At 35.4% G+C, this 25925-nt stretch overlaps 1 protein-coding gene and 1 long non-coding RNA gene across 8 annotated transcripts in view; one reads left to right on the top strand and one right to left on the bottom strand.

The window, feature by feature from the left end:
* Positions 1–25925, top strand: part of naaladl2 (N-acetylated alpha-linked acidic dipeptidase like 2) — a 629431-nt gene that overhangs the window by 434961 nt on the left and 168545 nt on the right. For all 7 annotated transcript variants that reach the window (XM_087273255.1, XM_087273256.1, XM_087273253.1 and 4 more), the window contains 3 exons: positions 3197–3289; positions 5643–5848; positions 9922–10050. In XM_087273255.1, coding sequence (XP_087129381.1) covers positions 3197–3289; positions 5643–5848; positions 9922–10050 — 428 coding nt within the window. The remainder of the gene's footprint in view (positions 1–3196; positions 3290–5642; positions 5849–9921; positions 10051–25925) is intronic.
* Positions 1–25925, bottom strand: part of LOC147841661 (uncharacterized) — a 173238-nt gene that overhangs the window by 44471 nt on the left and 102842 nt on the right. The gene's annotated exons all lie outside the window — the stretch shown is intronic.

Here is a 25925-nt window from a genome sequence, read left to right as displayed (position 1 = left end):
GTAACGGGACCAGGTGTTTCTCTTTTTTTTTTTTCTGCTGTGACATCAGCCTCATTGATATTCAGTCCATTACGCCAGGTCGTTATCCTGTATTTGATTGGTAAGAGTATGAGTTAACAGGCGACCGTACATCTTTAAATGTGGTTCCAGGTGTCAGAGGGTGTAGGCTTTCTTTGTAACATACAAAAAAAATAGTCAAAGCAAAGACTATGGGCTCTATTTTGACGGTCCATGTGCAAAACGCAGGGCGCGTCAGAACGCGTTTTTGCTAATTTAAGGATGGGAAAACCTGCTTTGCGCCAGGGTGCATGGTCTAAAAGGGTTGAGTTTATTTTCTTAAGTTATAGGTGTGTTTTGAGAATAAACCAATTAGAGTCTCATCTCCCATTCCCTTTAAGAGCCAGCTGCGTCGCGCCAAGAGCGCATTCGCTATTTACAGGACGCAAAGTAAGTCTAAATGGAAAAAATTAGCATTTCACTAGCAAACAGTTAACAGTTTTTTAACAGAAAACTGTTAAACAGAGCATCTACTGCGTGAGAATGAGAGATAATGGAACTACTTTCACATTCGCTCTTGGATAGGGAAACCTTTACGCACAGACATCAATTAGTCTATAAATAAATAATTTTGTTTGTTAAGCGCAAATATTAGTTTCAAATCTATTTCTAAATTCAGTTATAATTTCCAGCAAACGAATAAATGAACAATAATAACAAAATGTGCTCAAATAGTTATATCCTAAAACACATGCTGTGCCCCATATGGTCTAAAACCTGACAGGTGGGCAAATCTAAGCTTGTTTTTAATAAAACAAATATAAATATGGATATAATAAATAATACTGCTAATAATAATAACATTATACAAAAGCAAATTGTTATGAATGAACTGAAAAAGCCTCCCGAGATGAAGAAGGCATAAAAGCAGTGGTTTTTCAAATTTATGTAGGCTAGAAAATAATATGTTTTGTAATATTTTAATCCTTTATATTTATATCCTATATCTATTCTTATTATATCCTATATTTATCCTTAATATTTATTTTTTTCATATGTAAAGATATTTGCCTATTGCTCTCTTGTGTGTATTAAGCAGTGTGTAAGCGAGGCGCAACTCTGCGCCGGAGTTTAGACCGGGTTAGTTTTGGTCTAATGAAAAATCTATTATAGTTTCTCAAAATAGCAACGCGCCAGCGGTCCGCCTCAGAACACCTCCCTTTTTAGACCAGAATGCCTATGGGCGCACAAATGAGCGCTAATGCATAGGTGAGAAGCACAGCATTTTATATAGATTTATCTATAAAATTCAAAGATATAATTTGTTTATCTCAGGAGTTTCCCTGAATGAGACGGTGGATGTAAACATTGACAGACAAGTCTTTATAAAGGCATAAACATATTACTGGTGTTTGTTTCCTGAAATTCACGTTAAATTTAGTTTTATTTGTATTGTGCAAAGTATACTTGTAAGGTTTTTGTGCATAATATAGATTGTGACAAGGGGTTGAACAATAAATCATTGTATGACTGCTGTAATGTTTAAATAGTTCTCCATTAAAAACAAGTGAAGGTCATGTGACCATTAGGAAGAACCAGGAAAAAACCAGGATCTCATTTCTCACAGGACGCGTTCTGTGTTCTCACATTTTCCCGAGTTCATTTTTCTGTGGTAACTTGGCAGGACCGCTCTCCACAAGAAAACAAGTCCATTCTCTGCATTCTTGGAATTGAGAAACTCAATAGATTTAAAGTCAGAGTTATTACCCCCCTTTGTTTTTTTTCTTCTTTTTTTAAATATTTTCCAAATGATGTTTAACAGAGCAAAGAACTTTTATGTCTGTAGAGAGAGAAAAAAAAATAATATATATATATATATATATATATATATATATATATATATATATATATATATATATATATATATATATATTTTTTTTTTTTTTTGAAAAAAGTCTTATTGGTTTTATTTTGGCTAGAATAAAAGCAGTTTTTAATTTAATTTTAAATTTTTAAACACCATTTTAGGGACAAAATTATTAGCCCCTTTATGCTATATTTTTTCTTGATAGTCTACAGAACAAACCATTGTTATACAATAACTTGCCTAATTGCCCTAATCTGCCTAGTTAACCTAATTAACCTAGTTAAGACTTTAATTGTCACTTTCAGCTGTATAGAAATAATTGAAAAATATCTAGTCAAATATTATTTACAGTCATCATCGCAAAGATAAAAAAAATTAGTTATTAGAAATGACTTATTAAAACTATTATGTTTAGAAATGTGTTGCATTTTTATTTCTCTCTGTTGAACAGAAATTGGGGAAAAATAAACTAGAAGTCTAATTATTCAGGGGGACTATTAATTATGACTTCAACTGTATGTTCTCCCTTTTAGAGTTGCTCTATATAAAATGGGATGATATTTATTGCATAATTGTTTTGCCAGAAACTTACAAATTGAAAAGTGCTTTATTTTAAAGCTGCTTCAAAGTAATGATCACAAGATGTGCTTTTCATATGGGAAATGTGTATTATTCAGTCAATTAATTGGTAAATATTGCATTAATAGTATAATAAATAGCAGTAGCAATAGCAAGAGACATATTAAAGGAATAATTCACTCAAACTTTACTCAGGAGGGTTAACTCACCCTGTTGTTTCAAACCTTTGAGTTTCTTTTGTTTGTTGAACACAAAAGAAGATTTTATTATTAAAGTTGAAAACGGGTAACCATTGACAACCATAGTAGGGGGAAAATACTAGGAAAGTCAGTGTTTACTAGTTTCCAATTTTCCTCAAAATATCTTTTTTTGTTCAACAGAAGAAAATATTCAAACAGATTTGAAACCTGTGAAGGGTGAGTAAACTATGAGTTATGGCTGAACTATCCCTAAGCCCAAATATTCAATGCTGATTATTATTTAGTAGCAGCAGCTGCATTCATTCATTCATTCATTCATTCATTCATTTCTTTATTTTTCAAAGCATTTGTAATTATGGGGACCCTATAAGTTGCCTCTACTAATTAAATATAGTTTAGTAAAAAAATAAAAAAAATGGTAATGTTGAAACCCCTTAAAACACAATAAAAGCAATAACATATCTCCCCTTTTTTAAGATGATTGAAAACATAACCTTTCCATCTCTTTCCATGTCCCTGACTAATTCTTTTGAAATTTCTTTTTGTTCCTCAGCACGAAAAATCATAAATCTCACCATTGAAAACCAGGTATCCTTCAAGGCAGTGCACAATGTAATGGGATATCTCAAAGGCAAGACCAATCCAGGTATGTCAGCACAAACCAAGACAGTGCTTTTATATCCCAAATTGCCAGATTGTTTTTTTGTTTTTTTTGTCATAGTTAAAGCAAGACACCACAGGTAAATAATAATAATAATAATAATAATAATAATAATAACAATGAATCAGTTAATTAGAATAATAAAAATAACAAATTAATTAATTATAATAACATAAATAAAAATTAAGGGTTGTTTATCACTCTTCTTCCCAGTTAATTGGTTACAGTTTGTTTTTATAGGGGGAATTTGGGCTTTTTTATGTTGTATCACTTTATAATTCATAAAATAAAGCCAGAAGAAAATAATTTTTAAAAATCTGTTTTATTTATTTTTTATTTATGTAAAATAAAGTATTGTATCAATCAAGCAGTTGTGTAAGAACACATCCCTCTGTAATTGCCTTTAAAGTTTGTTGTGGGAAAGTGCCAGGGAAAGAAAAAAAAACTCACTTTGAGAAAATGGGATTTAAAGATATCTATTATAGTTTAAATATATCTGTGAACATATTGAATACAATAAAAAAGACAAAATTTTATATTTGAGCGGTGCGTAAAAATATGTACGATTATTTCATTTAAATAACAAATCACTTTCATTTTAACTGCTGGATATTGCTAAGGTGTCATTAAACAGCTGTATTCTCTAGTCTGACATTAAGACACAGCATTTTGTCACAGTTTCTTATTGTATCTGTGATAGTAGAGTGAAACAGAACTGCAATCTAGGCAAACTCATCTTCTTCTTCTGAAAAAGTGAACATCCAGGGCCAAATAAAGCCAAATTTGAGCCCACATGCTGAAACAGCCCTTTTTTAATCACTTCTATGACCAACTAATCTTTTAAAACAACGTCTGCCACTACTGTCCAAACACAGGTCACTTAAGTGCCAAAAATAGGCTTTAAATCACAGCCCACTATTTTCACCTTCAGGATGACATAATTGTACGTCTGATGTAATGAAAGTGTTTAATCTTTCACCTCCGCCCTTATGACTGTAAAAGTCACTGTGTCTATACATTTAAGCTCTCAGTGATTTACTTTTACTGATTTATGACACTCTTTTCCTGTCATAATTGGTCGGCCGGTCACTAATGACATGTTAGACATTATGCAGTGTCGTTTTCTCCTTAACTTTTTTTTCTTCTTCTTTTTTTTCTTTTTTTTTAATTATGTATTTACAGTTTAAATTCTGAATTATTAGTCCCCTTTTGATTTTTTGATTTTTTTTTTTTATATATATATATATATATATATATTTCCCAAATTATGTTCAAGAGAGCATTTTGATTATGTCTGATAAAGTTTTTTTTTTCTTCTGGAGAAAGTCTTATTTGTTTATTTCACCTAAGATAAAAGCAGTTTTTCATTTTTTAAAAAACATTTTAAGGTTTTCGATAGTCTACAGAACAAACCATTGTTTTACAATAACTTGCCTAATTATGCTAATGTGCCTAGTTAACCTAAATAACCTAGTATAGCCTTCAAATGTCACTTTAAGCTGTATAGAAGTGTCTTGAAAAATATCAAGTCAAGTATTATTTACTGTCATCATGGCAAAGATAAAACAAATCAGTTATTAGAAATTAGTTATTAAAACTATTATGTTTAAAAATGTGTTGAAAAAAAATCAGCTCTCCCTTAAACAGAAATTGGGGGAAAAATAAACAGGGGGCTAATAATTCTGACTTTAACTGTACATTTCATTTACCTGGCACTTGCTTGTCATGTTTATCTGTCATTTTGATGTCATTTTAATAACTTCCCTGAAGACCACAGTAATACTCCTGAGTAAAGGTGGGTTACTGTTTTCCTCAGTTGTCAGTTTGATGAGTCTGTTTGTATCTCCGCTGGCTGTCAGTCACTGGTGACCCAGTGCTGCTTTTAGCCCACAACTAATTACAGGGTGGGGGAATAAAATTGCTTTTTTTTGTGTATGTGTGAATGAGTTTGATCGAAGTAATGGAGTTTGTGAGAAAGTGTTTAAAAATGTGTGAGATTGTATTTTTTTTTTTTTTATAAAATACATATTTCTGTTTTAAAACTGTATATTTGAGTGTATAATTTGTTGTTGCAACAATTATTTTAGTATATTAATCTAGTCTTTAGTGTCATTTGAATGATCAATTTCCAATGTTTCCATATATTGATTGACTGGTTCTGTGGGTCACACATGTAAAAAAAAAAAAAAGAAAAGAAAAAGATACTTAATGCGGTATCTTTAAGCAGCAGTTGATTGACTCTGTGTCTTTTGTGGACATGTTTGTTAGTGTGTGGTGAGTATTTGTTTGTGTCTTGTTTGTGTTAAAGTAAGTGTCCCCGCTCTGTTTCCCCTTGTAGATCGATATGTCCTGGTTGGCAGTCGTCATGGCAGCTGGTATGAGGGTGCGTTGGCGGACTGGGGAAATGGTTCTGCAGTCATGACTCAGATCATTGCCTTTATGATGGCTCAAACCCGTGTAGGCTGGCGACCGGACCGTACCATCGTCTTCTGCTCCTGGGGGGGGACCTCTTTGGGCAATATTGGCTCCTATGAGTGGGGAAAGGTAATATTTGACTATTCCAGCTCACGCTCATTGTAAAAAAGCATGCCCATGGTAACATTTCTGCAGAATGATATTATGTTCATTCTTGTAATTTTTTTCAGCACTTTTAAAGTGTGTCTAATGCAGTAGTTCCTAAAGGTCCAATAAAGTTTGAGGTAATCTCAACTGAAAAAATGAAGAGAGGCTGAGACGTAGAGTAGCTCCTCCTCTTTTCTAAAATAGCTTATAGTGTTTTGTTTTTATCACAGCTCTGCCATTGAGTGTGGATGTGATCAAGAGAGCAAATAAAAAAAAGCTTCTTGAAGGTCAAGATTGGTCAAGATTTGATGAAAAAACGAAGTATGAGGTGACATGAAAAATAAATTGTTGATCCATTTAGGCAAAGGTGACGAACTGCAAACTTTGGATGTTTATGTCAGTTTTAAATTTTCTAAATGCAAAATTTGTCACAAAACTAACAAACAGAAACTAAAAAATAACAACTAAAAAAACATTTTAATTTTTTAAGGGACCTTGAAGGTTCGTGAATAAATGTTAAGTTGTTCAAACTTTTGAATCAGTATGTTGTTAACTGGAGATTCACTTTGGATAATTTGAATCAGTGAGTTATTAACTGGAAACTAGCTCTGAACTGAAATCACTTGAATCAGTGGGTTAACTGGGACTTCATTGAGATGATTACAGTCAGCAAACCTTTAAAGGGAGATTCACTAAGACTAAAGCCACAGTCAGATCACACGATTATTATTGTCAGTTATGAACGTCACTATCTCAGATTACGTGAATTTGTCTTGATAAAATCTTGACTTGTTGTTGGGAACAAATATGCCATATTACACGTTCCTTCACAATTAGTCATCCTGTGACTTCTACAACAAGCATTTTTTTCCAAAGCAATCTTTATATTGCTTTAACAATATTTCTTAACTTATTAATTTCAAGGTTTTTTTTTTTTTTTTTTTTGTCAATCTCAGTAAACACTCATGCTTGCTGACAACTAGTCTACATTATTTAAGGGCATTCATTATGACATTGATGGGATCAAACATATATTTCCTTTTTAATATTACAGCCATGGGTTGCTTATTAAACACTCCCTCGCCTGAACTTGCCATGAGTTAGATGGAGAAAATGAAAGCACATCAGCACCAAGAAAAAAAATCTGACGCTCAAGACAAAATAATGGCATATTAAAAAATTTGCAATTATATGAGGGTTGTGATATAACAATTACAGTCAAGCATTAATTAAATCCTTTTTTTCCACAGAGCAAAACAATTCATCCACCCACACAGTTAAGTAGTGGACGGGCTCAAACAAAGTAATAATTTGTATATATATTTTCCTGGAAAAAAAATAAAATAAAAACAAATTTCGTTTTGTAGAATTTGTATCATAATTTTAATGTATTTTTCTTTGGTCCATTATCTACTAGATAAACAAGAATAACGAATAACATCTGAGGTCTAGTGCTTCAAAACCAGTGCGCTTTATGCGTCAGCATCAAAACACGAAGTGGTTTGTTTAATAAAATAATAGTCTAGCCTTAATAAAATTAAAGTGAAATATTCACACTTTCAGATGAATTTATATTCAACTGTTTTCATTTTTAATTATAAAATCATCCATTACGCCATGCACTTTCAATTTAATTAGTCTAACCAAGTAATTTTAATAAGCAAGACAGGATTTTACAATATATTCAGAGCACTGAATGTGTTTTTAGATAACCTTAGAAGAACAAACTCAGTTCGAAGGCTGAGAGAACTCAGAAACTCATTGTGAGGATGGAGATGTCTGCTTATTTGTGCCTGTCAGTCAGATAAAATAGCTTAAAACATTTTAATATTTTAGAGAAAGTAGTTAAGGTTTGCAGAAACAATGATTGAACCCCGGAGACCCACTCATAAGTAACTATGCAGCCTATTTTTTTATTTCCTAATACGCGGATTAACGGCAGCACCCGCAGATATAACTTAGAAATTATGCGCTCTTATTGCCCACTGTTTCCCAAGACAGACTCGTCGTGAATATTGGGGTAACAATTAATCATGCTAGACTTTCTGCAATGGTGAATTTAATAAATAAGTCATAAAAATAAATAAATAACTGCTACAGGAGAGGCAGCAGCGTAGCGGGTACACTGTAAAAAATAAATTCGTAAAATTTACGGTAAAAAAAAAAACTGGCAGCTGTGGTTGCCAGTACTTTACTGTTAAAAACACGGTACAAACCGTAAAAGTAATTTTTCCTTTTTACGGTAAATTATCGTATTTTATTAATTTATAGAGGTAATAATTCTGTATTTTGAATGATCAACATCTACACATCTTTTGTTACACAGTTAGACACGTTAGCACACCCACATGCCAATGCTCATCACAATCAACTTTTCCCACAAGCAGAAAAGAGTATCAGCATATAGAAGGTGCTCAGTGTCATTCACACAGCTACTAAACACCAGTATGGTAACACGCATAAAATTAAAGTCATGAAATAAACATTGTTTATCAACATTAGATGTAACATAAATCTCTAATGTACATAAATGATGGGGAAACAACTAAAAAGATTCATATTAATATAAACCAAATGCATAAAAAGTTATGTGCCATGCAGGGAATTCTGGGAAAGTCAATTAACGGTTATTCGCCGTATATTTTAAGGAAACATACTGTACAGTTAACCAGGTTATTCATTTGTACTGCAGCATTTTTACAGTTTTTTACCGTTGAAATCATGGCCATTTTTTATAGTGTAGCATCTTTGCCTCACAGCAAGAAGGTCGCTGGTTCTAGCCTCGGCTGGGTCAGTTGGCATTTCTGTGTAGACTGTGCATGTTTTCCCCGTGTTTGCCTGGGTTTCGTCCGGGTGCTCCGGTTTCCCCACAAGTCCAGAGACATGTGGGACAGGTGAATTGGGTATGCTAAAATTGACGTTGTGTGTGTGTGTGTGTGTGTGTGTGTGAGTGTGAGAGTGTGAGAGTGTGAGAGTGTGAGAGTGTGTGTGTGTGTGTGTGTGTGGGTGTGGGTGTGTGTGTGTGTGTGTGTGTGTGTGTGTGTGTGTGTGTGAGAGAGAGTGTAATGATGTTTCCCAGTGATGAGTTGTGGCTGGAAGGGCATAAAACGTATGCTGAATAAGTTGGCGGTTCATTCCGCTGTGGCAACCCTAGATTAATAAAGGGACTAAGCCAAAAAAAATTAATGAATAAATAAATACAGCTGCTGCTACTAGATAATACAGTGAATGTTTGGGCTTAAATGGATAGTTATAAATACATAAATCATTGTAAAATATGGGAATTATCATATCGCCTTAGTGAATTATGTGTAGGAGCAATAATTTTTGCACTATACCCATAATCTGCATGTTTATATATATATATATATATATATATATATATATATATATATATATATATATATATATATATATATAGATAGATAGATAGATAGATAGATAGATAGATAGATAGATAGATAGATAGATAGATAGATAGATAGATAGATAGATAGATAGATAGATAGATAGATAGATAGATAGATAGATTCAAAATTAAATGCTTGGTATTTTTGTTTTTATAATTCAGCATAATAATACATTTTATAAAAATCTCAATGAGGTTTCATGACCCAAAAGTTGAGTGTAGCAGGAGGTCAAAAGCTTTAGCCTTTTTTTTTTTTTGATCTTGCATGGTTTGACAACTAAAGTGAAGAAAGAAAAACAGAGCAGTGCAGATTAGCCCTGAGCAGCCGTACAAAAGCTCGCTAACATGATCAGCAAGCCATGAAGATTCAATCAGACAGACGGATGATTTTGGAGTGTTAATGAAATTATTCTGTTCTGCAAAGAAGTTTATTCTAATCAGTACAATACAAACGTCACCATTAATCTTAAGAAGCCCTAAATAATGTCACAATGAAATGATAGTTCTTGAGTATGAAAAAGACAATAATGGTTCCTATTATTCACAGTGCTCATTTCAGAAAATTGCAGTGTCTCACTGGGGGTTACTCAGGCTTTAATGCTGTAATATCGATCAACGCTGTATGTGTGTGTGTGTGTCTGTACAGGAGAATGCACTGGTGCTACAGAGCAGGGCTGTGGCATATGTCAGCCTGCACAGTCCCGTGACAAACTCTGGATCCCTGCAGGCCACAGCGTCACCTTCCCTTCTGCAACTGGCAGGAGAAATACAAAAGGTACTTTCTATTAAATATTCATTGATGTTCACATAGGACTTTAACATTTACATAAAACAAGGATGCATGTTATAATAGTCAACTGTTACAGAAACATGCAGTGTCATTAAGACTGCTGAAGATTTATTCATGAATTATTCATTCATATTTATTTATTTGTTGTAATTCCGCTGTGTGGACTTACATTGGAACAGGTTATCTTGTCTTGCAAGGTCACAGTGATACAGATACAAACCATACAGTAAAAGAAAACCAAATATATACCTATACAACACTTAACCGTTTGACTATACAAATTCTATAAATGCAGTAACCACGATACAGAGTTGACCACATGTAGACACACTGAGACTGTGGGTTCTATTTAAACGATCTAAGCACAAAGTCTAAAGCGCATGAAGCAAAAGCATTACGGCCCTATCCAAATCAAGGACAGCAAAATACACTCTGTGCATGGTCTAACAGGGTTGTGCTTATTCTCTTAATGACTTATGGGTGTGTTTTGAGCATAAGGTGCATTAAACCAATCAGTCTCATCTCCCATTCCCTTTAAGAGTCAGTTGCGTCGCACCATGGTGCATTTGCTATTTCCATGGTAGACTTTGTAAGTGGAAAAACCGAACACTTCACTAGCAAGAAAATAGTTAAAACAGATCATCTCCAGCAGGAATAAAGAATGAGCCTCCTCCATTCTGCCTCTTTACTTTCTATTTCTCTTTACTTTCTCTTTCTCCACTAAAGACATCTATTAGTCTTCATATTTCATTTTGTTTGTTAGGCGCAAAGATTTGTTTCAAAACTATTTCTAAACCCAGTTCTAATAAATTAACATAAATAATAAAGTGTTGTAAAAAAAAGTTATGTCCAAACACATGTCCTGTATTTTTTTCATATATAAAGAAATTTGTGTATTGCTGTACATCCTGTTTGTATGTATGTATGTTGTATGTAAAGCACTCTGTGCTGGAATTTAGAAGAACTCTTAGTTCGTCAATGGCATGGTGTATTTTAGTTTTTCAAAATCGCAATGCGCCTTACACCTCTTTTTTAGAGTGGCACACCCAAGAGTCCACAAAGTATCCACAAAAATAAGGATAAATAAAAAAGCACTCAGAGATAATTCATTTATTATTTTCTATTCAGCTTAGTCCCTTTATTAATCTGGGGTCGCCACAGCAGAAAGAATCGCCAACTTATCCAGCATATGTTTTATGCAGCTGATGCCCTTCCAGCTGCAACCCATCTTTGGGAAACATCCATACACACTTATACACTACGAACAATTTAGCCTACCTAATTCACCTGTACCGCATGTCTTTGGACTGTGGGGGAAACCGGAGCACCCGGAGGTAACCGCCGCAATCACAGGGAGAAAATGCAAACTCCACATACATGCCAAATGACTCAGCCGAGCAGGCCTGGATTGGCTAATCGGGAGGACCGGGTGGGCCGGTCAGTTTTATTTTTTTGGCCACGAGGGCTGGTGTCCCTAACTCCAGACTCTTTTGCTCTCAGCAGTCGCACTTTTTTCATTTATTTATTTATTTGACCACAGCCTCACTCTTTTTATTCATTATTTTGCCGCAGCTACGGTCTTTTTATGTTTTCTCACAGCCACGTGAGCAAGATGCAGCCTGCAGGTTAATGATGATATAACTCAGATAAGTCACTACTCTGAGAAAAGCTGTTATGGTCTAGTGGTCAGCATGTTGCGTTATGACGCTGCCGACCCGGGTTTGTACCTCACCTGAGTAATTTATTTATTTTTTTCATTTTTATTGTTAAGACATATAATACTGTTAGGGTTATTGAACATTTGAAGTTCTAAAGCAGCTGTTTTCTTGAAAGAGACTTGATAGTACCATTAGAAACTGATTTGGAAATGACCTTATTTTAATATAGTCAGTCGTGAACTGAGGTGGGCCGGTTTGAGGCTTGAAACTCCAGGGCTAAAGGCTGATTTATACTTCTGCGTCAAACGCCGGCGTATGCTACGGCGCTGACGCATAGCCCTTCGCCGTGGCCATCACCGTCACTGACGTGCACCTCTCAAAAATTGTAACTACACGTTGCAACGACGCGTAGCGTAAGCTCTGTGATTGGTCGGCTTGGTAGCGCTGACGAGTCTGGGCGGGACTGAGAGCCGCGCGAATGGCGCGAGCGATTGTTTACAAGTGTGGAGTCCCATGAAGGAGCTCCGGATGTAAAGTTTTGTTTTGTGTTTACCTCATAGTTAAAGTTGTTGCACGTCCGCCGGTTCCTGCCTCAAAATGAGCGAGTTTGAGCCACTTGTACATCCCGGAAGTGTTCAGGAAAAGCAAAACAGCAGAGAAGAAACTCGACACAGAGGAACATTTAAACCTCACTGCCAACTAGCGTTTCGGAAGTGTTAATGCAGACCGACAGAGACGGCGCGCAGAAGTATAAATGCACAGCCTTGCGCGTTGCATGCGCCGTGGGTTACGCCGGTCACCTGACGCAGAAGTATAAACCAGGCTTTAAAAGGAGTCTCACTACGGCCATGCAGCCGAGGCTCGAACCAGTGACCTTCTTGCTGTGAGGCGACAGAACTACCTACTAAGCCACTGCATCGCCCACTCAGAGATCAGTAGTATTAAAATCCTATGAAATTTCTAAGTTAGTTTAAAGATTTTTTTTTTCAGTTTTATTAGACAACTAGTAAAACAAAGCTACAGGGTAGACTTGGCAATTGCAACATAACTAGAGTTTTGTCATCCACTCTTCATTGCGTTAGAACAACTATAACATGCTAAATCATACCTGCCAACACTCCTGTTTTTCCCGGTAGTCTCCCATATTTAAGACCCATCTCCCGGCACCCTCCCGTCTTGTTATTTCTCCTGGAAAACTTATGTGATTTTATCCTGCCCTCGGTTCTCAGTTTTTTTGTTACAGTCTTTAACACCCCCTTGTCGGCAATCTTGGTATAGTATCCGATTGTATCGCCCACCCGAAACCCGGTCCATAGTACCGGGGTTCCACCGCACAGTTACTAACCCGGTTCTTAGGTGTGTTATTCAGACAAATACACAATGCCACCACCCCAAACCTATCCCCACCGGTCTCCCTGAATTTCAGAGACAACTATTGTCAGGTACGTGCTAAATGAATTAATTGGTGAACCGATAAAGACATTAAGGATCAATAAATAAATAAATATTAATATAGGAAATAAGTTAACAAAGTATTGTTCTGGTTATCTGACTGTTGTGTAGAATGACTATTCTGATTTTTTTTCTGTCTTTTTTGTTAAATAATGCTGGTAGAAAGAATTAGTTTGACTATTTAATGTAAAATACTTCAATTCTGATCATTCTGATTGGTCCATGATGTACCAAAGAAAATAAAACTCTGTAAAGTTTTTTTTTTACGCTTAAATTTACAAATAAATAAAATTAAGCAAAACATATTTTGATATGCTCATTGAACTTAACACATTAATTTGTGGTTTTCTTTTACTTGCTTTTTATTCGTTCGTTCGTTCGTTTGAAAGACACCACTTTTTTTTATTTGTTTTTAATGCTTTGCATTCCCTAAACTCTCGCTAAAAACTTGACATGCATGAACAAACAAACAAACAAAGGTTTGACAATGTTTTATTAAATATTATTGCATACATAACATGACTTCTTTGTCTTGCTTTCAAAGCAGTGACAAGCATTTTAGAACAGTAAGTACACTCGTCTAGGTAAAGATTTAGCTCCATTTCTAAAGTGCTATATAATTAACTGAAAAATTTAGCTGTGGGTATTTTTAATCTTTATATCAACACCATCGAAAGCTGAATTGACAACCAGAATGTTCATTCAGTCAACACGCAGCTGTGTGCACTTCCTCTTTGCTTCATCTCATTTACAGTATACACTAAGCCTGAGTTATGCATTCAAATGGCTTATCCAATATTGTGAGATATAACTCATCTAACTTATTTAACCTTAAAACAGCTCTGCTCAAGTTTCCAGATATATAGAGCAGTTTATTCATTCTGACAGGTTCATTTATGATTTGTGGGACTTTAGTGCAGATTGTCTGAAATTATGACTAAACTGTTTAAAACAGGATTGCATTGCTTATTGACACTGCGTAACCTAAAGACAACTTTTTAACTCAGAGTGACAGCCTCTTCAGCATCAGATAATTGCACCAGATGTAAATGGAGCAACTAAGAAAGTTAATAACTTTCAATTTTGCTGATATATCATTTTATTTTTATATATTTTTTATATTTTTCTCTCGGTCAGAGGCCTTGATCCAATAACCGCATGCCTTATTATTTTTAAATAGGCAATGATTTTTTTCATTAACCTAAATGTCAGTCCAGCTGTGATAGTTCAGCCTAATAAAGTAAGTTCTGACCTGCACTGCTGTCACTATCAGAATCATTCATTCATTCATTTTCTTTTCAGTTTAGTCCATTTATTAATCCGGGAACAGCCAACTTATCCAGGACGTTTTATGCAGCAGATGTCCTTCCAGCCGCAACCCATCTCTGGGAAATATCCACACACACTCATTCACACTCATACACTATGGACAATTTTAGCCTACCCAATTCACCTGTACCGCATGTCTTTGGACTGTGGGGAAACCGGAGCACCCGGAGGAAACCCACGTGAATGCAGGGAGAACATGCAAACTCCACGCAGATACGCCAACTGACCCAGCCAAGGATTGAACCAGCAACCTTCTTTCTGTGAGGTGACAGCACTGCCTACTGCGCCACTGCAATTTCTCCTACATAAAACTTCTATGGCATGAGTTTGCTATATTAATGATTTTCTTTTTTTGGCTATAATGTTTGTAAAGTAGTGCATTGGATTAATGAAGAATTGATGCAGCTGTGATTTGATGTAAATGTAGCCAGAAAAGGCTCAAGTTACGGGGTGATAGCGTTCCGGCACCACGCCGGATTTCCGGCGTACTGTGGCTGCGGGGGAAAAAAAATCAGGTTCACGTATATTGATCTGTATTTCTCTAGATTCACAGAATTCACTCACTGCTGAAAGCGGCGGATTGGTTTTTATTAAGTGCAATTTTGTGTGCTCGTGAATCATCTTTTGAGTGTAGACGCCATGTAAATAAAAGATTAATTGTGTAATTTAGAGAGCTTTATAAATTATAACGGATCTTTGTGAGATGAACTAAGATTAGTGACGCTTTTTAGTGATAATAAGAGGAGCGTGCTTTGCACTTTCCAGGCTATAATCCATTCAGAATTTGTATGAAACTTTCGTTTTCGGCACATATACGCTGATATGTTTTGGGAATGACATCTGCATATTTACGCTGGGATAATTCTCGAAATAACGGTGAAGCAATAGACGGGACAAAAATATATTTCCCCCTTCTCCTTAAACAACTTAGTGTTTCAGCTATGAAATAGTTCAGTTTTGTATGTATCCTAATGGCAAAGTGTTTATATTTAGTTTCGTTTTTTATTATTTAGAAAAACGCTTATTTAGAAAAACGTTTGGAGCATTTTTTATTCGTTAAAAATAAGTTTTTTTAACGAACAGCGCCCAGCGGAAGACCATCATTGTATGTTTGATCAGTTTGCCTTCTCAGATCATCACGACTTGCCTAAAATAAAAGATATAAAACAGTTCAAGTATAAAACAATGGTAGCTGAAACGTTAAAGAATGTGTGCTATTAGGCGCATAGTTTGCTTATAAAAAGCTTGCAGGACATCGAGGCGCCAGAGCAATCACTTGCATTTTTTCAGTGGGAGCAATTTAAAGTTATCCGTCATTTTTGCTCACAAAGTACGAGTAATACATCAAAAAACGTTACAGCGTTTTTATCAAATAAAGAAAACCCAAATTATGCGCTTTCTGTCGTCTGGTTTTTGAACAGGAGCGCTTAACAAAATGAAGCAATATGCCTTACAGACATAATAAATATATTTATAGAAAGCTTTAAATTATTACTTAACGAAATAAAACAAATCGAAAACAAAAAAAACTCCTTCATGTAATCCGTAAAGATGAATTTCTTTCTAAAAGCGAGTCCAAGAGGAGATTGCCAGTCAGGATCTTTGCGACACTGACTCAGAATAAGTAAATAATAAATTAAAATAATAAATAATAAAATAAAATAATAAAAAAATAAAATAAAATAATAAATAAATAATTAAAATATGTCCTTACTCTTTCCTCGACACATTCATTGTTATTTGTTTTTGCCGGTGCTTGGGGCGAGTTTTAGCTTATTGTGTGCGCTTGAACGCAGATTCACAGTAGCAGTTTTAACATGGAGTGACACGACATCTGACGTACAGATGACACTGGCACAGTCCGGTTTTCCACTGTCATGTGTCACTTGCTAGTGGCATGTGTAGTGTAGTGACCTGTGTCACTCAGAGTAGTGCGCTGCATGTCACTGCAGTGACATCGACACCCGGCGAAGCTTATGACATTAATTAACACGAGCAAAACCATATTTAATCATTACGCGACTTTTAACCTAATTTATCGCGTCGCAAGTTAGTTTATTTGCTGAGCTACTCCACGATGTTTTAATTTAAACGCATTTATTTTATGTATTCGTAGTCATACTTCCGTACGTAATATAGTCATTTGACAGTACATGTCAGTCAAATTTATTGTGGCATGCTTATGTACGGGAGGGGTTACACTTATCTGTTGTACTGTATATTATTGTATCCTGGCAGTTCCTTTGTTCCCTACAATATGGACTTCTCTATGTTTTTAATTTATTCATTTATTTTATTATTTAACTTATTTTCATTTTAAAGTATTTTAAATAATATCCTTTAAAAAGTTATAATAAAATGCATGTTAAAAAACTCATAACATATATGCATGTAAGATAACAGGTGTCATTTGCCTAATCATTTTTAAATATTAAAGCAAAGAGACTTATAAGATTAATGTGCTTATAACGTGCTTATACTGACACCTACTGGCACATGTCACAAGATCACTGACACTGGCATGTGTCTAAAAAGAGCCACTTGACAATAATGATGATCAGGGTTACACATAGGCTGTTAATATATTTGGGCCCAGGGGCCCACAAGTTATGTGTTAAAAGTGCGTTGCATACATAGTACCCCCACCCCTACTCACCTCAGGGGCAAGGAAAAAAAGTTCAGGCTCAGGAATTTTTTCCACTATCAGCCCTGAAGTTAACAGGATAGGCACATGTTTGAAAGGTATTCAAAATCAATATAGTTATAGTTTAGTTTATATAGATATAGTTGAAGTTGTGCGTTTATGTGCTCTAAGCTTTTCTCTTATGAATATAATGTAATGGCTGGGGTCTTTTTAGGTTATTCATGAATCTAAATATGCATAAAAGTATGTGTGTGTGTGTATATATATATATATATATATATATATATATATATATATATATATATATATATATATATATATATATATATATATATATATATATATATACATACATATATATATATATATATATATATATATATATATATATATATATATATATATATATATACATACAGTTGAAGTTATTATTAGCCCCCCTATGATTTTTTTTTTCTTTTTTAAATATTTCCCAAATTATGTTTAACAAAGCAAGGAAATTTTTACAGCATTGTCAACAAAAACACATGTATTATCACAGCTTTTCCTATATGGTTTGATCAATCATCCATCTGTAGACACAATGGGCCCTATCATACATCCGGCACAAGGCGTGACGCAATTAATGTTTGCCATTTTCAGCTTGGCACAAGTGTCGTTTTGACGTTTTGCACCACGCTGTTTAAATAGCAAATGCATTTGCGCTCATATGTGCGCCCATAGGCGTCCTGGTCTAAAAAGGGAGGCTTGTTGAGGCGCATTGCTGGCGCGTGGCTCTTTTAAGAAACTATAATAGATTTTTCAGTAGACCAGAACAAAGCCGGTCTATTGTCCAGAGCAGAGCACGTTAGTTGTGCGCCTCGCTTACACACTGCTTAATACACAGAAGATGTAGAGCAATACGCAAATATCTTTACATATGAAAAAGAATAAAAATATTTAGGATATATATAGGATACAAATATAAAGGATTAAAATATTATAAAACATTTTCTAGCCTACATAAATATAACCATACTTTCATGCCTTCTTCATCTCGGGGGGCTTTTTCAGTTTATTCGTGACAATTTGCTTTTGTGTAATGTTATCATTATTAGCAGTTTTATTTATTATATGCATATTTATATTTGTTTTATTAAAAACAAGCTTAAATTTGCCCACCTGTCAGGTTTCAGACCATATGGGGCACAGCATGTGTATTTGGATATAACTACATATTATTGTTCATTTATTCGTTTGCTGGAAATTAGAACTGAATTTAGAAATAGTTTTGAAACAAATATTTTTGCATAACAAACAAAATTAATCATTTATAGGCTAATTGATGCCTGTGCGTATAAGTTTTCCCTATCAATGAGAGTGAAAGTGGAAGTAGATAATGAGAGGCCTTATCTCTCATTTTTAAACTGCAGATCCTGTTTAACTGTTTTCTTGCTAGTGAAACGGTCAGTTTTTCCACTTACAAAGTCGTCAAGGGAATAGTAGATGAGACTCATATTGATTTGTTCTCAAATCAAACTTATAACTCATTAAGAATATAAACTCAACCCTTTTAGACCTTGTGCCACGGCGCAAAGCGGATTTTTCCATCCTTATATTAGCAAAAGTGGATTCTGACACGCCCTAAATGCGTTTGCGCCCTGCGCTTTGCACTTTGCACATGGATCGTCAAGATACAGCCCAATATCTGGTGTCTGAACCTGACCTTTTTTTTTGTAAAGATGATGAAACCTGTGATTTTGGCATGTGATGCAGAGTGTGTGCTAATCCCTTGTGTTTGACATCAGATTGAGCACCGCTATCTCCTTTTCATTTTTTCAGGCTTCTGATTGGCTTAGCATAGATTGGTTTATTAAACAAAACAAAAAAAATGTTTCCCTGCATAAAATACTTTCTTTGCTATCCACAGTAAACTTAGACAAGTGCAAAAATATGTAAATAGTAATATTAAAATAATAATTAACATATATACATACAGACAAACGTAATAAAAATACAACTGCAGAAGTATAATTTTTCTTTGTAAATATAGCAGTATATGCACATCTGCATGTGCAACTCTTCAATACTGACTTGTATGCAAAACAACGGGATATGCAAATGAGTGCAACCACATGAAAATAACCGCAACAGCAAACTTATCCATGCAAAATCACATGAAACTACTTTATAAAAGCAGTAATTGTAATTAATATGCAAACTGAAATGAGCTCACTTGATAATAATAGCAGCAGTAACATTAACAAAATGTTCTAACACCCTTTGTGATTTAAAAATTGCCAATACACTCTGTATAATACAGATAATTCAGACTTGATGACATTAGTATTTGTAGCCTGAAATGACATTAAACGGGCCAAATAAACAATAAAATAGACCATGGTGGTACTTTATATCCTACACCCAGACCACGTTAAATGCTCAACGTCCTGTTTATCTGATATGCTAATTCTGCCCGATATCTTTTAGTGTGATCACAACGGAAGAAAACCGTTTAGCATCAGCACTTTTCCCTTTTCATTGCATTCCTGCATTGTCTACAAGTCCAGCTCTGCTTCCCTCCCCCTCCTTTTCTCCTCTCCACCAATCGTTTTGTATCTCTCAGTAAATTGATAATGACTTATGCTAATTGCCGTTGTCCTGTCAGTGCCTTCGACACAATGGGACGCGAGATGCCCTCATTAGCATGCTAATTGAATAGAATCCCATCCAATCAGAGATGCATGGGGACTGTTTGTGGATGACTTGGATGAATGACTTCCAATAGTCAGGTGCCATAAAGAAAGGTTCATTTTTATTTCTGTGAACTGATTGTTTACCCTTGTGTGGTGTTTTGCCAAACCTTGACTGATTAACTAGTCAAATTAAGGCATTTTATATTTATCAAGCAGGTTTTATTCGGCCCAAATCAATATCAAATGCTTTTATCCTGAAGTTCCTGTGCTATATTATTAACCAAATGGATAAAATGTAAGATTTTCTATTGCAGTCATCACTGTTTGTCCTTGTTTGGCATGAAATCTCTCTCCTACACTTATTTTGTTATGTGACCTCTTGCCTCTAATTGCACATGCAGTTTTTCCAGTCATCTTAGATAGCTTCAATTGTGCAATTCATCTTTCCAAGTCGCTCTCTTAGAGACATCAGGTTTGCGCAACACTTTCAATATTTTGAGACATTTTAACAACACTATAAATCATGCTAGAGCTATGAAGGTAATACTTTCCACTTATCTTGCGCTGCAGCTGTCTTTGGAATAGAGATGCCATTGCACTGATGTTTTGAATGGGTGCTCTGGAACCAATTATAATAAAGGAAGTACTTCTTTTGGGATTACGGAGCGAAACACAAAGTAAATTGAGAGACTTTTCATTGTTTAATTGGGTAATGTTGCAGCAACGTGTGTGTGTGTGTGTGTGTGTGTGTGTGTGTGTGTGTGTGTGTGTGTGTGTGTGTGTGTGTGTGTGTGTGTGTGTGTGTGTGTGTGTGTGTGTCTTTTTAAAAGTGAAATTACACAGAGAGAAGAGACAAAGAATGAAGTATAAGGTTTTGTGAGGGGAGAAACAATGAGTTTTGACTTGTGGTTTGGTGTAGGGCTGTACGATTTTGGGGAAACTATCCAATTGCGATTTTATTTTATTAATTTTTTTAAGATATTACAATTTTGATTTGATTTGTGATTTAATTGTATAGTCAAGATTCAGCTTAATATTCTGTATTATAACTTCTTCTAACATGCAGTGAGTGTCACTTAAAAAAGCAATTGAAAAGATATTAACTTACTTAAAAATGTATTTAAATTTGTTTATAAATAAACGTAAAAATTAAACACTAATATTTCTCTAGAGCAAACACTAGTGAGTAAGGGTGTCACGATCTTCCAAATCCTCGATTCGATTACATTTTCGATTCTAAAGGCACGATTCGATTTTCGATTATGAATAATTATTAATTAATGACCAATTAATTATTTGTAGCCTACCGTTTAAACTACCTGACTTGCATGGTCTTTGTTTTACACATAAACAAATCATACAGTAAATGATTAAAGGCAAGATACACACATAATTACCACCTGTCAATCACTTTTTTCTGCGGGACTCGTGAATAGGCAGTGATCTGTGTCGTTATAATGGCGTCGATAAAAAAGACGCACAACCAACAGGAACCAGCCAACAGTATCTGAGGTGTTCGCTAAAATGACCAAGTACAAGTGAATGAAAGATTGAAGCAGTCTACTGATCCTCTGACTGCCTGAACCCGCTGTCTCGAGCCCATGGCTGTGTGTGTGCGTCTGTGTCTGTGTGTGTGTGTCAGAGGTAGAGAGGAAGGAGGGCTGCTCAGAAATGCTACACGCCACTGTGGATGTCAAATCGCTGTCGTTCTAAAATGCCATTTAAAAACAAAGACAGTGTAAACAGGGCCTGAGTGTGTACTTTTCGCGAGCGGATTTGCAACGGGGTCGGGCGGAGGATCGCGATGCTGGTGTTGTCTATCGGACGAACCCTAATATGTACATAGCAGAGCTTGCAAAACTGTGTTTTTTTTTTGTCGACAACATGAACGGTGTTAACATAACTCACTGGAAATCCAAAATGCTTACACACCGGCGACTTCATTGAAAGAGGAGAGGATTTAAGCTCTGTCGACGGGTCTCCTGTATCTGCAGTTCAACAAGCACTTCAAGCCTGTTTTTTCACGCTTGGCAAGACAAGCTGATGTGACATGGGGGCGTGGCATCATTGACGATTCTATTTTTTGATTCGATAATCGAAATTGAGCCTAAATTTCGATCGATTTCGATTAAAAATTGAAATCGTGACACCCCTACTAGTGAGTTATGGCGTTAGGTATCTCCTGGTGCCTTCATGGTGTTTCTTTCATGTGGTGTAACAGCTGCAAACAACTCTCTAATTGTACTTAGCTGTTGCTAGCTACTATATTGAGATATTGAGTGTCAGTGGCAATACTTTTAGTTGACTTTTTAGCAAGACACTCCTCATATAGCCACATGTGGGGCTTTTTTAGGTGCTGGTTGTTGTATTTCCTCATGCTGTGACAACAATTCTGCGACAGCTATTACAAATGACCTGTTTTTGCTTGGTGTCTGTGACTTTGAAAGCAAAATAATCCTGTATTACCAAGGTGCTGTTTTTCTTTGATATTAATTTGTCTGGTAATGCAGAAGCCATCATCCCACTTGTCCGCATTTTCCTGTTTGTTTGTTTTATTGTGTGTGTTCGGCATAGTTTAAAAGTGAGATTACTCAATTGGCTAGTAAGACTGTCACACACAAACAACAGTCACGCATTTACTCTGGGTGGGGGAAATATTAAAAATATTATATATTATATAATATATATATATATATATATGAGGAGTTCCAATGCAAAAATCTCTAAATGCCATCTGAAATGTTTGCCTAAAATGCCAATTTTTGTCAGCCTCCTTTGTTTAAGTTCAGTTGATTCACTTTAAAGGCAATGTAAATAACTTGTTCGTCACTATAAAATAAAAGTAAAATTACTGAGCCTACACACACACACACACTAGTCAGAGAAAAATGCTGATTTTAGAAGAAAATATCAGATGGCTTTTGGAGGTTTTTGCATTTAATCTTTTCATATATACTTATAAATATTTGTACATAGACACACTTCCAACATGTTTGGCTTTGTGCACCGACACAGTTTTCAATCAGGTGAACACTGTTGGAATTACAAATCTGCATATGTGCCTCCCACTTGTTAAGGGGTCAAAAGTAATTGAACAATTGGCTTCTTAAGCTTCGGTCACACTAGAGTTTTGCATGCGAAATTCTGTTGCACGGAGCTGCGAAAAGAGGCGAGAATAAACAAGATTACTAGATATTTAAAAAAGCGAGCTATTGCTCCATGTTTTACATTTCTGTCCTGAGAGGTCATGTTTTGATCCTCGATTGTTCTCTTGCAGTCAAGTGATGCGATTTCGCAGGTCAGAGTTCACCAAGCTTGAACTTTGCACCACAGCAATCTGCGAAACTTGACGCATGACCCCATGTTTCCGGTCTGACACATTCGCATGCGTATGAATGGAAGTCTTTGGGAGGAAAAGTCCAGTGTGCCCACAGCTTAAGTTGTTCCAGGTGGCCAGGTGTGTGCTATTCCCTCATTATCCCAATTTCAATAAGCAGATAAAAAGTCCAGAGTTCAATTCAAGCGTGCTGTTTGCATTTGAAATCTGTTACTGTCAGCTCTCAAGATAAGATCCAAAGAATTGTCACTACTAGTCAAGCAATCATTAGACTGAGAAAAAAATTAAATAAAAATAAAACATCTGAGAGATAGCAAAAACATTATGTGTGGCTGAAACAACTGTTTAGAACATTCTTTAAGAGAAAGAAAGCACCAGTGAGTTCAGCAACACCAAAGGACCTGGAAGACCACGGAAACAACTGTGGTGGACGACCAAAGAATTCTTTCTCTGGTGAAGAAAACACCCTTCACAACAGTCGGCCAGATCAAGAACACTCTCCAGGAGGTAGGTGTATGTGTGTCAGAGTCAACAATCAAGAGAAGACTACACCAAAGAGAATACAGAGAGTTTATTCACCACAAGATGTAAACCATTGGTAAGCTTCAAAACAGGCCAGATTAGAGAAAAAAAGCCTTCACAGTGCTGGAACAACATCCTATGGACAGATAAGATCAAGATCAACTTGCACCAGAGTGATGAGAAGAGATGAGTATGGAGAAGGAAAGTAAATGCTCATGATTCTAAGCAGTGAAGCATGGTGATAGTTGTGACATGACATGTGCATGTATGAATGTTAATGGAACTGGTTCTCTGCTCATGTTAAGCCAAATACTACAGAACTCATTAGACGGTGTTTCACAGTGCTGATGGATAATGACCTACACATCCTGCAAAATCAACCAAAGAGTTTTTGAAGAGAAAGAAGTTGACTGCTACACAATGGCCAAGTCAATCACCTGACCTGAATCCAATTGAGCATGCATTTCACTTGCTGTGGAAAAAACTGAAGGGAAAATGCCTCAAGAACAAAGAACCGAAGACAGTTGCTGCAGAGGCCTGGCAGAGCATCATCAAGAATGAAACCCAGCGTCTGGTGATGGAGGCACATATACTATTAGCGTTTGCCTGATTTGGATGTTAATACCCACAAATTAAAGTAGGCAGTCTGCAGTTAAAGTACATCTTGTTCGTTTCATTTCAAATCGATTGTGTTTGTGTATAGAATCAAAAATGTTAGAATTGTGTCTGTGTTCAAATATTTATGGACCTAACTATATGTATGTGTGTGTTTTCAACACCAAAAGTTCAAATCAAGGTCACATAACGATTTTAACAGCATAAATAAAGGAACATATTAGCTACACTCAATGAATACATTATTTGTCAATGAATAAATTATTTGCACAGTGTAAGAAAATGCAAGTTCGAATTACACAGATAATAATCTAAATTGTTTTATTTAATATCTGTTTCCTTTAACGTTCAAGCTGCCATAACATCTCTTATAGCCAGCTGACTCTGGCTTTTTAGTCTAGATTAGGTGTTTTTAAACCTTTTAAGCTTCTGAAAATCCTCTCTAAAACCCATGTCTCTTGCACCGAGTAAAATGCAGTGCTCTCATTCACAGAATAATTTATTCACACAGCACAGGGGTTTATAAAGCTCGAAATGTAGGTCACATCCCCATGTACACAACTTTTGCCACAAACAGAATGTTAAAATGTTATTTTTGCAGGTGTAAATCAGATATCACTATGACCGTAAAGGTGAGCCATGCAAATTAATGATCAAAGCAAGTTTGTTTCATTATTCATGTGTCCAAAGTGTTATACATCAACACACTGTTATCTCTGACAGATAAAGGACACTGCATCCTGTGCTCTTAGTAATAACCTTGGGATTTGTTTCAGCCCACCTTGTATTCCCTCCTGTGCTATACCTCATATTAGCTCACATAAATTTGACCTATATAACATCTGACAGCGCAATTTCATTCAGATGTAAAAGTGCTTTAGGGAAAATCAGTATAACATGTAATCCTTATCAAAAAAGTCAATTTTGCTTACAGAGAAATGTAACATTGTGCACACACGCAACCAGAATATGTTTATCAAAGCCCAGCTAAGCTTCTAGATCTTGCTCAGGAACACAATAGTGTTTATATTGATATGTCAGAAGGACAAAGTTTAAAAATGGATGAATAAATACATCAAAACTTTCATTTGTGAAAGTGATGCACCACAAGTTGTAGACTCAATTTCCACTGATTTCCATTTTACTTGAAGTATCATTAAAGACAGAGTCCTTTGCAAAGCAGATCAGTTGATGCTTTAACCGTCTTGGGAATGTACTTAGCTATTTTTAGTCATGCACATGCAGCTATCTAACTGAATTTAATTAATGGTATCATAAACTTTCTTGACACCAGCCACAACCATGGCTATTTTTATCATATCTGGAACTTCTAGTGCAGCGTTAACACAGTACATTTATGCCAAAGACCAAAGTTATCACCTCGCCGATTGCTGATTGGCTTTTTTTTTTTTATTTTATTTGGAAGGTGGAATTTACATTATATGAGCTGTCAAACTGGTATTCAAGGTATGGGCATTCCAGTTAATCTCATTCAGTGTAATGTAATTTCAAAAGATTTTGAAATGACATCACACAGATTTTCATTTCCGTTTAATAGCATAACTTCAATGCTGTGTGGTAAACTTCCACTATGGGCAAATGTATGGAACACACCACAGTGATTGAAC

Source organism: Danio rerio, chromosome 11, assembly GCF_052040795.2.
Source record: "Danio rerio strain M-AB ecotype USA chromosome 11, GRCz13ab, whole genome shotgun sequence".
Taxonomy (NCBI): Eukaryota; Metazoa; Chordata; class Actinopteri; order Cypriniformes; family Danionidae; genus Danio; species Danio rerio.
The sequence above is the reverse complement of the archived record's forward strand: the minus strand, read 5'-3'. Positions and strand labels throughout refer to the sequence as shown.